The sequence below is a fragment of the Dryobates pubescens genome, chromosome W, assembly GCF_014839835.1.
Source record: "Dryobates pubescens isolate bDryPub1 chromosome W, bDryPub1.pri, whole genome shotgun sequence".
Taxonomy (NCBI): Eukaryota; Metazoa; Chordata; class Aves; order Piciformes; family Picidae; genus Dryobates; species Dryobates pubescens.
Genome location: NC_071656.1, coordinates 367,715 through 381,095, shown reverse-complemented (window position 1 = coordinate 381,095; position 13,381 = coordinate 367,715). Strand labels below are relative to the sequence as shown.

The following is a 13,381-nucleotide window of genomic DNA, read 5'->3' as shown; positions in this document are numbered from 1 at the left end:
TCCATGAGCAAGGAAAAAAGGCTGTCTCAAGATTGCCAGACCTTGTTCTTATGGGTGATTTTAACCTGCCTGATATCTGCTGGGAACTTAACACAGTGGAGAGGAGGCAGTCTAGAAGGTTCTTAGAGTGTATGGAGGATAGCTTCTTATCACAGCTGCTCAGTGAGCCTAGCAGGGATAAGGCTTTGCTAAACCTTCTTTTTACAAACAGAGAAGGGCTGGTGGGAGATGTGGTGGTTGGAGGATGTCTGGGGTCCAGTGATCATGAAATGATTGAGTTTTCAATATACAATCAAGCTAAGAGGGGCATCAACAAACCCTCCACTCTGGACTTCCAGAGGGCGGACTTCAGGTTGGTCAAGGAACTAGCTCAGAAGGTTCCTTGGGAAAGAGCCCTTAAAAACAAAGGGGTCCAGGTGGACAGGACCCACTTCAAGAAAGAACTCTTGAAGGTGCAGGAAAAGGCTGTGCCAATGTTCTGGAAGATGAGCCGCCGGGGCAGACGGCCAGCCTGGATGGGTAATGAGCTTCTGAGCGAATTAAGGGAAAAAAGAGGGTGTACCATCTTTGGAAGAAAGGGGAAGCAACCCATAGAATGTTTAAGGATGTTGCTAGGTCCTGTAGGAAGAAAATTAGGGAGGCAAAAGCCCATTTAGAGCTTAGACTGGCCTCTGCTGTGAAGGACAACAAAAAATCCTTCTATAAATATATTAACAGCAAGAGGAGGGGCAAGGACAACCTCCGCTCCTTGGTGGACATGGAGGGAAATGTAGTAACAGAAGATGAGGAAAAGGCAGAAGTACTTAACACCTTCTTTGCCTCAATTTTTACTAGCAGGACAGAATGTCTTCCAGACAGCTGGCCTCCTGAGCTGGCAGATGGAGCCAGGGAGCAGTGTAGTCCACTGTGATCCAGGAGGAAGTAATTAGAGATCTCCTCAGCCGCTTGGATCCCCACAAGTCCATGGGACCAGATGGGATCCATCCTAGGGTGCTGAGAGAGCTGGCAGATGAGCTGGCCAAGCCACTATCCATCATTTTTCAGCAGTCCTGGCTCACTGGAGACATCCCAGAGGACTGGAAGCTAGCCAACGTGGTGCCCATCCACAAGAAGGGCCGGTTGGATGAGCCAGGGAATTCCAGGCCTGTCAGCCTGTCCTCAGTGCCAGGCAAGATTATGGAACAGGTCATCTTGAGTGCAATGACACAGCACTTAGAGGATGGCCAAAGGATCAGGCCCAGCCAGCATGGGTTTAGGAAGGGCAGGTCGTGCCTGACCAACCTGATCTCCTTCTATGATCAGGTGACCCGCCTGGTGGATGTGGGGAGGCCTGTGGATGTAGTCTACCTGGACCACAGCAAGGCCTTTGCCACTGTCCCCCACAGCAAACTCCTGACCAAACTGTCAGCCCATGGCTTGGATGGGAGCACACTGCATTGGGTTAGCCCCATGCTCTTCAGTATCGTTATTGATGATCTGGATGAGGGGGTTGAGTCCATCATCAGTAAATTTGCAGATGACACCAAACTGGGGGCAGGTGTGGATCTGTTAGAGTCGGAGAGCTCTGCAGAGGGACCTTGACCGACTGGACTGTTGGGCAGAGTCCAATGGCATGAGATTTAACAAATATAAGTACATAGAATAGAATACATAGAATACATAGAATAAACCAGGTTGGAAGAGACCTTCAAGATCATCGCGTCCAACCCATCAACCAATCCAACACCACCCAAACAACTAACCCATGGCACCAAGCACCCCATCAAGTCTTCTCCTGAAAACCTCCAGTGATGGCGACTCCACCACCTCCCTAGGCAGCCCATTCCAATGTGCAATCACTCTTTCTGTATAGAACTTTTTCCTAACATCCAGCCTGAACCTCCCCTGGCGCAGCCTGAGACTGTGTCCTCTTGTTCTGGTACTGGCCGCCTGGGAGAAGAGACCAACATCCGTCTGTCTACAACCTCCCTTCAGGTAGTTGTAGAGAGTAATAAGGTCACCCCTGAGTCTCCTCTTCTCCAGGCTAAGCAACCCCAGTGCCCTCAGTCTCTCCTCGTAGGGCTTGTGTTCCAAACCCCTCACCAACTTTGTTGCTCTTCTCTGGACTCGTTCCAGCAAGTCAACATCCTTCCTAAACTGAGGGGCCCAGAACTGGACACAGTACTCGAGGTGTGGCCTAACCAGTGCAGTGTACAGGGGCAGAATGACCTCCCTGCTCCTGCTGGCCACACTGTTCCTGATGCAGGCCAGGATGCCATTGGCCCTTCTGGCTGCCTGGGCACACTGCAGGCTCATGTTCAGTCTACCATCAACCAGCACCCCCAGGTCCCTCTCAGCCTGACTGCTCTCCAGCCACTCTGACCCCAGCCTGTAGCTCTGCATGGGGTTGCTGTGGCCAATGTGCAGAACCCGGCACTTGGATGTGTTCAATCTCATGCCGTTGGACTCTGCCCATCTGTCCAGCCTGTCGAGGTCCCTCTGCAGAGCCTCTCTACCCTCCAGCAGATCAACTCCTGCCCCCAGCTTGGTGTCATCCGCAAATTTACTGATGATGGACTCAATGTCCTCTTCCAGATCATCAATAAAGATGTTAAAGAGGATGGGGCCCAGTACTGATCCCTGGGGCACACCACTAGTGACTGGCTGCCAGCTGGATGTGGCACCATTCACTACCACTCTCTGGGCTCGGCCCTCCAGCCAGTTCCTAACCCATCGCAGTGTGCTCCCATCCAAGCCATGGGCTGACATCTTGGCCAGGAGTTTGCTATGGGGAACGGTGTCAAAGGCCTTGCTGAGGTCCAGGTAGACTACATCCACAGGCCTTCCCACATCCACCAGGCGGGTCACCTGATCATAGAAGGAGATCAGTTTGGTCAGGTAGTACAGGGTTCTAGACATTGGCCACAGCAACCCCATGCAGTGCTACAGGCTGGGGTCAGAGTGGCTGGAGAGCAGCCAGGCAGAGAGGGACCTGGGGGTGCTGCTTGATAGTTGGCTGACCATGAGCGTGCAGTGTGCCCAGGTGTCCAAGTGAGCCAATGGCATCCTGGCCTGCATCAGGAACAGTGTGGCCAGCAGGAGCATGGAAGTCATTCTGCCCCTGTACTCAGCACCTTTTAGGCCACACCTTGAGTCCTCTGTCCAGTTCTGGGCCCCTAAGTTTAGGAAGGATGTTGAGTTGCTGGAACGAGTTCAGAGAAGGGCAACAAAGTTGCTGATGGGTCTGGAGCACAAGGCCTTTGAGGAGAGGCTGAGGGAGCTGGGGTTGCTTAGCCTGGAGAAGAGAAGGCTCGGGGGAGACCTTATTGCTGACTACAACTACCTGAAGGGAGGTTGTTGCCAGGTGGGGTTGGTCTCTTCTCCCAGCTAACCAGCACCAGAACAAGAGGACACAGTCTCAAGCTGTGCCAGGGGAGGTTTAGGCTGGCTGTTAGGAAGAAGTTCTTCACAGAGAGAGTGATTGCCTATTGGAATGGGCTGCCCGGGGAGGTGGTGGAGTCACCATCACTGGAGATCTTTAAAAAGAAACTGGATGAGGCACTTGGTGCCAAGGTTTATTTGATTAGATGGTGTTGGGTCATGGGTTGGACACGATGATCTCAAAGGACTTTTCCAACCTGGTTAATTCTATTCTATTCTAAAATCAATTCATATCCTTTAATTTTTTTGTTTTCAAAGACAAATCCTATATGAAAGAATGTTACTGCATCTTGCAGTAATCAAATTTTCTACATTTTTACATAAGTTATTATTTTTGATCTTTTAATTACCTTTTTTTTTTTTAACTGAATTGTTATAGGTCTGCATTTATCCTGATGTTGTTCTGCCCTATATTGTAGATGCGACTCTATTTGAAGATTTAAAAGTTGTCAAAAATGTACCATAGAGGTACTTGTATGTTCCTGTTGTCATATATGAATGTAGCTGCCCTTTGGACATAATCGATTCCTGTTGCCAATTTATAAAACATACCCAGGGCCTCTTACCTATTCTGTAAAGGTATCTTAGCGGGTAAGGAGGGGTTTCTCTTATGGATTCTTGCTGAGCATTGTGGCATAATTAGAAAGTGCGCATACAGCAACTCTAAGTTTTAGATGTCAGTAATGTGTGCAGTCTCCTGGACAGAAGTTTGTGGTGGTTACCCAAGTTACTGATGTACAATGAGCAAGTGAAGCTGTTCCACTGTAAACAAACAAGAAGTGGTTTTGAAAATTTACATTTTTAAGAAAGCTAAGTTACTGTCAATACAATGCATGTTATAGCTGCTTGCATTATAAAGGATATGATAAGAAATTAGTAAGAGTCACAGGAAAAAAATGTGTTTACCAATTGGTACAGTAGGCAGTAGCTGATAAAATATTTTCCATACTGAGTGCCATCTATCACTAGCAATCAGTAAGAAAACTATTTACTATGGATAACAAGTCCCCGAATTATCATGAATGGTCAGGATCCTGTTACTGATAGATTACGGAGGTATTTTTGACAAGTGTATTTGTTCTCTGTAGAGGCTTTACTTACTATGATGTTGCCTGCTTCACAGCTACATTTGGCATTATCTGGATGGCCATCAGTATTTCCTGTTCAGTAATGATATAATGACCTTCTGAAATCAGTGGCAAATCTCTTTTTAACTCACACGTTTTACATATTCCTGCCTTACAAAAAGAGTTTGGACAAAGTTTTTTTACTGATATTATAGAAAATCAACTGCAGAAAATCAGTTATTTATTCCTGAATTAATGCATAGACCTAGATTTACACTAAAAATATGTCTACATATTTCTCTGTTCTAAAAATATTTTGAAATTTCATTCATTTTGAAAGATAATTTTCAAAGATCATTGTACAACTTACTACGTTGACAGCATTATGTAGAACAGACCTTTTCAACCATGGAATCTCTAGAGGTTCAGCAAATGGGATCATACCTGTCTGTGTTCTATCCATAAAAACATTTCTTCTGTTATCAGCAAGTCTTCTAAGAGCTTTGTTCTTGGACGTATGATGGCTCAATCCTTCTCCCATAGGAAATATTTCATACTGATTCCAGCAGTAGTAGGCACAACTCTCTTTATCATGGGTAATGTTTTGTCTGAAGTCTAAGCACCCATCAGAATGTGGTATATGATCAATGTGTGATACCTGTTCAAAACTATGTCTGTAGTAGAACAGAACTGTTATAGAATGCTTCATCTTTTCCAATTTATTTTCACCTCAGTATATAGATATTGTAGCTTCTAAGCTCCTTTGTTGCCAGAGGCTTAACCATCATTAGCCTTATTACAAATATGTGAAATTATTGCCAGAAGATGTACTCTTAACATGCAACTTATAGACTCTACTATCAACAGTTTTCAGGAATTTCCTTCAGAAGGAGGAGTTTAGGATAAAGGAGAATCAAATCTGTGTCCTGTATTTGAAGTGTAACTGTGAAAAACAGCAAATGTTCCATTGTTGCAACTTTAGAAGTATTTATTTAAGAGAGAATTCAAGAGTAAAATATCAGTAAGATCTCTTTAAAAAGTTTTGAGCTGCCTCTAATATATGTAGAAATAAAGATGCAGCCTGTATTTCCAGTGAGTGGTATTTATTGCCTTAAAAGAAATTAGTAGCTAACAGTTTCTGCTATATGTTACAGGGAGACAATCTTGTGAATTATTGTCTAAAGAGCCAGTGATTAGAAGTATGTGTGGAGGGGTCATCACAAGAATAGGAATCTGGTGGAAGGCAAGTGAAAGATCTTCATAAGGTGTAGACAGGTCTTCAGTACTAGTTGATTGAGTGTGGTGTCTAATTTAATGAGGAGAAATGGAATAGTGAAAAGATCTCGAGAATCAGGATGAGTCAAAACAGGGCTTCCCAACATTGTGGATTTTATTGACAGAATATAGAGTTGTTGCTGATGATCAAGAACAGGTAAGATAAACCCATTTTATACCCCACTCTACATATAGAGGCTATAAGACTTTTTACAGTACATACTAGGGAGAGAAAATAAGTATGGTAGTCTGTGCAAAGAAGTCATTGGTAAAGGCGCATCTTTCATGTGCACTGAAGCTTTGCTAGAGGTATCCATTCTTTTTTCCATCTACAGGTCAGTACATTGCTTAATGGTTCTTAATATTTCTTAGATATGTGATAGAAATTTAAGTTTCAGAATAAAGCTGCTTTCTTGTTTAGTGGTGTATCTTGAATGAAGCACGTGGAGGCTTGTATTCTAATTAGGTTTTGAGTGCTGTTAAGAAATATTGACCTACAATGACCTAAACCAGAATGATTAAAAATCTCAGTCACTGCTTTCTGAAGATCATCATTCCCCAGTGAATGAATGGGATCAGATAAATGTTTACTTTAACAAAAGGAGTCTGGCTTTATTGTTCCAGCAATAGGCTTAGAAATACTTCATGGTTTTTTTATTCCACTCTCCCCAAGGGGGAGCCAAAAATTATAGTTCAAAATGATAATTGGGACAAGTTGAAAAGTTTATTTTTCAAAGCTTTTTATGGGCTAACAGTTATGGGAAGCCGGTTTAATTTCAGGAACAAAAAAATCATGTGATTAATTGGAGAATGTTTTTAATAAAACTGTCCTCTTTTGAAAATTTATCTAGATATATTCAAAGCCTGAAATTGGGTGCACATAGAAGTAAAACTTAATATGTTTAAAAAAAAAGGGGGGGGGAGATAAGGCAGGGAATGATAGAAAAATGCTATAACATAATTAGTGGGTTTTAGTCAGTAATAACTGGGGGAAGTTGGAATCAGTTCACCTAAGTTTTAAAAAAAAAATTAAAAAATTGAAAATTAACTGATAGAATCAAAGTTAAGGAGTCTAATGCCTATATACTGATCATTAAGCCCCTGGATTATATTATGAATCTTTTTGATAGTTCCTTTTTCTGTAGTCAACTTATATTCAGTGACTGTTTTCTAGTAGTTGATGTTCTGAACTTGCGGGTTTGTTTTTTTTTAATGGCTGTTTTATTCCATTTTCTCTGAAATTTTTCCTTCTCTACCTGCAGTGCATGGCTAAAATTCCTAGGAAATACACTGCAACTATCTGGATTACATCTTGATCTAGGAATGATGTGCTTCCTGCCAATCTCACTTTATGAACACAGATATATGTACAAATACATATTAAAATTATGTAGGTTATATTTAGTGTGTTTTTTATATCAATGTGGAACAACATAACTGTTCAGTTTTTCTGAATTATTATTCTAGGATCAAGACAACCTTTAATCCAACAATCTCAGCCTCCACCTTATTCATCACCTAGAGATGTTCCCCCAGACATATTGTTAGATTCTCCAGAAAGAAAGCAAAAGAAACAAAAGAAAATGAAGTTAGGCAAGGATGAAAAAGACCAGACTGAAAAAGCTGCAATGTATGATATCATTAGTTCTCCTTCCAAGGACTCCACTAAGCTTACATTAAGACTCTCTCGTGTAAGATCTTCGGATACGGACCAGCACGATGATATGCTTTCTGGTTTCGAAAACAGCAGTGTGTCAGAGGGTGATATTCCTTTTAATGTGCAGTACCCAGGACAGACTTCTAAAACACCTATTACTCCACAGGATGTTAACCGCCCACTAAATGCTGCTCAGTGTTTGCCGCAGCATGAACAAACAGCTTTCCTTCAGGCACAACAAGTGCCTGTTTTACAACAGAACGCTTCAGTTACTGCAAAACAACCTCAAACTCCTGTGGTACAGACACAGCAACAGGTTTCACAACAAGGAACTATAACGTCATATGATGAAGTAGAATTGGATGCATTGGCTGAAATTGAGCGGATAGAACGTGAATCAGCTATTGAAAGGGAGCGATTTTCAAAAGAAGTGCAAGATAAAGGTAAAAGGATTGTGTGTATACACTATATATTATATAAATATATATATGCTTATAAATCCCATGGATATATAAAAAACCTTCCTGTCATTGTCATGTAGTTCAGTTCTATTTATTTAGTGTAGGTGGTTCTACAACATTCATCTCCATTCCCCTCCAACAAAGAACTGTGATCTCTCATATATATGCATATTTTAAATATCTGATATTCTTTATTTGTGATCTTAATGGATGGAAAGTGAAGTTCTTATTTTTCAAAATTCTTTTTAAGCTACTCTTATTTTGAAATATGAGATTGAATGAAGTACAATTGATGTTTATTGTTTCTAAAATCTCAGCAGTACCATAAGTAAATTTTTTTAATTTGTTGCCTAATTTAAGAAAAGCCATTTCTATACATATACTAAATTGAACCTAATGTGAAGGAGTTGTTAGTCTAAAATCACATCTATTCTTTTTAAGGCAATATAATGATTGGGTAATATGTATTACTTTATCATCTCCAAAGTTTGTTCAATTGGATATTCATTGTTATGGGGATGTTACAAACTTTAGAGAATTACCAAATATCTATATGGTCTCTAGCACAGTACCAGATGAGCCTCTGAAATGTTTGCTCTTCAGTAGCTGTACTGGTGTTCTTAACTGATTTCATTCAATGTATGCTCTTTGATTTTATCTACTTATTTATTCTTCCTCCCCCTTTCTTTTTTCTTTCCCCATTTCTTTTTTTTTCTGGAAAACAGTGCAGATTCTGATTTTGGAAGTTCATGGGTTAAAATGGTCGATTTTGAACATACCTGCATGGAGACAATTAAATTTACCTGTAGTTTGGGTCTTTAACCAGCAGAGAGAGAACAAGTTTTTTCCCTATTCAAAGTTTAATTTATTTTTTTTTCTGTTTTTAAAGATGCCTGGATTGAGAGAGTTGTGTTTGTGTGTGTGTAAATAGAATAGAATAGAATAGAATAGAATAGACCAGGTTGGAAGAGACCCTCAAGATCATCGTATCTAACCTATCATCCAACACCACCTAATCAACTAAACCATGCAACCAAGCACCTCCAGTGATGGTGACTCCGCCACCTCCTCGGGCAGCCCATTCCAATGGGCAATCACTCTGTGTAAAACTTCCTCCTAACCTCCAGCCTAAACCTCCCCTGGTGCAGCCTGTGACTGTGTCCTCTTGTTCTGGTGCTGGCCGCCTGGGAGAAGAGACCAACCTCAGCCTGTCTACAACCTCCCTTAAGGTAGTTGTAGAGAGCAATAAGGTCACCCCCGAGTCTCCTCTTCTCCAGGCTAAGCAACCCCAGCTCCCTCAGCCTCTCCTCATAGGGCTTGTGTTCCAAGCCCCTCACCAACTTCGTTGACCTGCTCTGGACTTGTTCCAGCAAGTCAACATCCTTCCTAAAGTGAGGGGCCCAGAACTGGACACAGTACTCGAGGTGTGGCCTAACCAGTGCAGTGTACAGGGGCAGAATGACCTCCCTGCTCCTGCTGGCCACACTTTTCCTGATGCAGGCCAGGATGCCATTGGCCCTCTTGGCTGCCTGGGCACACTGCAGGCTCACGTTCAGCCTACTATCAACCAGCACCCCCAGGTCCCTCTCCACCTGGCCGCTCTCCAGCCTTGTTCTTGTTGCAATTACAAAAAGGTTTAGTTATTTCTTATTTGATATCTAAATCAAGTCTTCTTAGAAAACATTGTGAATATACAGAGAAAATGGCTGCTCATCTCAAAAGAGGTCCCTGCTGTCTTTAATTTTGATTTAATGGAATTGTGGAGTTTGTAACTTTGCTTACATCTCTTTTATTAATTTTAAATTTAATTATGAAGTGCTTGTCTTTTGTCTCCTACTACTTAAAAAGCTACTTTTATATCCTCACACTTTAAGTAGATTCTCAAGCACATTTTGACTGAGAGGCAGCATTTTTGTTGGTGCACAGCAGTCTTCAAGCACTTAGAGCAAGACTAAAAGACTCTTTTTTGTTCTGGCTTTCAGGAGATATTGAACATTACTTGTGAAGTTTGTTTTCCATAATTACATAGCCATGGGCAGACTCCAATTTGTTTCTTTTGGGGAAATGAATGATTTTTATAGAACGTGATCTCTCCCTTCAATCACTGCTCAATAACTGTCTTACCAAATAAGCTTTGCAAACTTATGCTTCCCTTCTACCTGTATCTTCTGCCAGATCTCAGTCCTACCTGATTTCTTGAGATTGCTATGGATCAGGTGTAAGAGTTGCTATCTTATTTTGGGACAAATGATTGCCATTTATTCACTGGTGGTAAGTTGCCCCTATGCCGGACGGCAGCTCTTTTCACTTTAGCTGCTAAGGTTTCAGCTATGTCGCAGCCTGACCTCAGTGGAAGGGTTCACAGGTGGTTCTTTAGGGTTACCTAAGGAGCCAAGTGAGGCAAACTGACACTGAACTGTCTGGATGATTACAGATTTATTAATTACATGTTCATGCAAATGACTTTGATCATATAGTGACTCTTAAGGCAGGCAAGGCAATTACCTAGTACATGCCAGAGAGAGACAAGTGTGGAGACAGAAGTGAGGGAAGATCAGAGGTAAGAGGAGAAAAGTATCACCACTGAGTTCCAGTGGCATCCCACCCGCCTAGGGGTGGTTGGTAGAGGTGGTCCCATAGCAGGGTGGATCATGCACTGCTTGTGTGATGGCACAGGCGCATTGGGACCCCAGTTAAGCTGAGTCATTCTTGGGGCATCTGTGCATAGTGTTGTGGTGGTTGCAGAACAGAGAATACCCCCAATATTCTGGGTGACTGCTGCTGCACTTCTGTGCAGGCTCAGTTGTGAGGCTGGCATCTACAACCTTGATCTGGCACAGGTGTGGGCACCCAAGTGGTGTCTGAATTGCAACGTACTGTTGCAGGAGCAGACTGTCACTAAAAGGGGAGTAGAGCAGCATCTGTATGAGACAAACTTCTATGGCAACACATAGGGAGTCACCGTCCCTGGAGGTGTTCAAGAGGAGACTGGACATGGCACTTGGTGCCATGGTCTAGTTGTGAGGTCTGTCGAGACAGGTTGGACTTGATGATCCTTGGGGTCTCTTCCAACCTTAGTTATACTGTGATACTGTGATACTGTGATCTTCCACAAGCCATGAATGAATAGTATTGAGTAGAAGGATTTTTAGCAGTCTTAGGACAGATTTCCTGAAAAGTTGTCACCTTAGAGAAATATGATTCTTATTATTTGGTAACTCTTTTGCCATTGCTTGTAAGTTTGTCTGTAAGTTGATACACTGGGGCTTTTCTACTTTTTGCCTTTTGACTGCAGGAGGAAGCTTCCTCTATTGTTCTTACGGGAATATGTCTGTTAGAAATATATCCAGTAACTCCAAAATATGTGATTTGTGTGTGTGTGTGTGCAGTTGATTACTGCATTTATGCAAAAGCCTGGCATTTGTGCATTTTAGTACATATACTGCAACTTCAATTTACATTATGGCAAGAAAATAGTGTAATTGTAGTGTGTACTGGGTCTAATTAGAACAGGAACATATAGTGCTACCTGATGCTGTACATAGCAAGCATCCCTCTAGTAATCTTACTCTAGATGCTAATGCAGGCTAAAACTGCATGAAAGCATCTTCACTGCTTATGTAATTGAGGCATGGGAATGCATCTTACAGTCACACTATACTTTCTGTGTAGGCAAGTGTTGTTACTGTCCATAAATTACTTTGAGTAGAATTGTACTGGCAAGTTTTGCTAGAAGATTAGTGATCTCTGCCGTCCTTTCAGACATGAAATCTCTACAGTACTATGCTTCTTCAGGAATTTTCAGATGCTTCTTTTTTAACAGTAAGGCTTTGGATGAATATGTTTATTCCAGAGAAGAGGTGGAGATGGTTTTTTTTGGAGATTCTTGCTAAAAATGATACAACTACTGCACTTACCTAAGGCAATGACCAGATGGGAAATAGAGATTGGAGTTCTTTGGGATTTATAATACTTTCTGTACTAAATTCCTAATTCTAACAAAACTGTTAAACAATAACTGTTAAAATAGCTTCCACCAAACATAGTCTCTCAAAGTAGGAGGCAGTCTCCCTTCCAGAGGTGGAACTAACACAGGGTTTTGCAGAAGTGCCGCCTTCTTTGAAAAGCAGCGAATCTTTCTGGAACCTGATTGTCATGCTTTGGAATAGAATAGAATAGAATAGAATAGAATAGAATAGAATAGAATAGAATAGAATAGAATACACCAGGTTGAAGAGACCTTCAAGATCATCTCATCCAATCTATCATCCAACCCACCTAATCAACTAAACCATGCAACCAAGCACCCTATCAAGTCTCCTCCTGAACACCTCCAATGATGGTGACTCAACCACCTCCCTGGGCAGCCCATTCCAATGGGCAATCACTCTTTCTGTGTAGAACTTCTTCCTAACATCCAGCCTAAACCTCCCCTGGTGCAGCTTGAGACTGTGTCCTCTTGTTCTGGTGCTGGTTGCCTGGGAGAAGAGACCAACCTCCGCCTGTCTACAACCTCCCTTCAGGTAGTTGTAGAGAGCAATAAGGTCACCCCGAGGCTCCCCTTCTCCAGGCTAAGCAACCCCTTGCTTTTTGAAAAAGGAATTCTTAGTGCAAAGATCTGGCAGATTTGACCTAAAATCTATCAGATATGCATAAGGAGAGGTTTTATTATATAGACCATTTGCCTTCATATCTGAGTGTTTTTCAGAGCTCTGCTTTTATATTTCTATCCTTTTTGTCTATTTCAATGAAGTCAGTTTCATCTTTGTTCTCTGTGTTGGAAGGACGAGAGTCCATCATCTATCTACTTTTCCTACATTTTCCATCAAGGAAGTCTTTTTGTATTGATTAATTGTGGTAGGTTGAGAGAGGGCCTAGCTCTCCCTCCCCCACAGAGTAAGAAACCATGGCTAAACTCAGTCAGAGAAAGCAGACTATATTTACAAGCATATATAGGAAGCAGATTATATATAACACAAATATATACAGGTATTTACAATATATATACAGAAATATACAGCAAAGGAAAATAACACAACAAAAATTCCCTCCTCGGGGAGGGTTTCCCTCCCTGTAACCCCCTCTCTCCCCCCCCTACTTCCCTTTTTTCCCAAAAAGGGGTTATAGAGAAAGAGAAAGGCAGTTATTAAGGAAAAGAATTGTTATAAAGCTTCAAAAGCTCATGCAGGATTAGTTTGTTTATCTCAAAGTCAGCTCCGCTTAGTTTTCTGAGCAGGTAGGGAGAGAAGCAGTTCAGGCTGGCACGGCAGAACAGGCTGAAACCCAAACTCCCAAACTGAGAAAAAATTCCAACAGCCCTACAATTTAAAGTTGCATTTTGTCCATCCACCAATGAAATTAATTTAGAATATCAGAGTGTTTTTGTTCTAGTACCAAAAACATTCAGCCAGAGTGTCCCCGCACTGTCTGTTTCTTAAAGGCACAGCCTCAAACGGTCACATTAATTTTGCAAGTAATTTGTTTGTATCTGGTAATGAAAG

General features: G+C 41.9%; 1 protein-coding gene across 1 annotated transcript in view; it reads left to right on the top strand.

Moving 5' to 3' along the window:
• The window catches only part of LOC104301319 (nipped-B-like protein), a 254,016-nt gene that overhangs the window by 103,964 nt on the left and 136,671 nt on the right, over window positions 1-13,381 (top strand). The window contains exon 9 of the mRNA XM_054177739.1: window positions 7,230-7,862. Coding sequence (XP_054033714.1) covers window positions 7,230-7,862 — 633 coding nt within the window. The remainder of the gene's footprint in view (window positions 1-7,229; window positions 7,863-13,381) is intronic.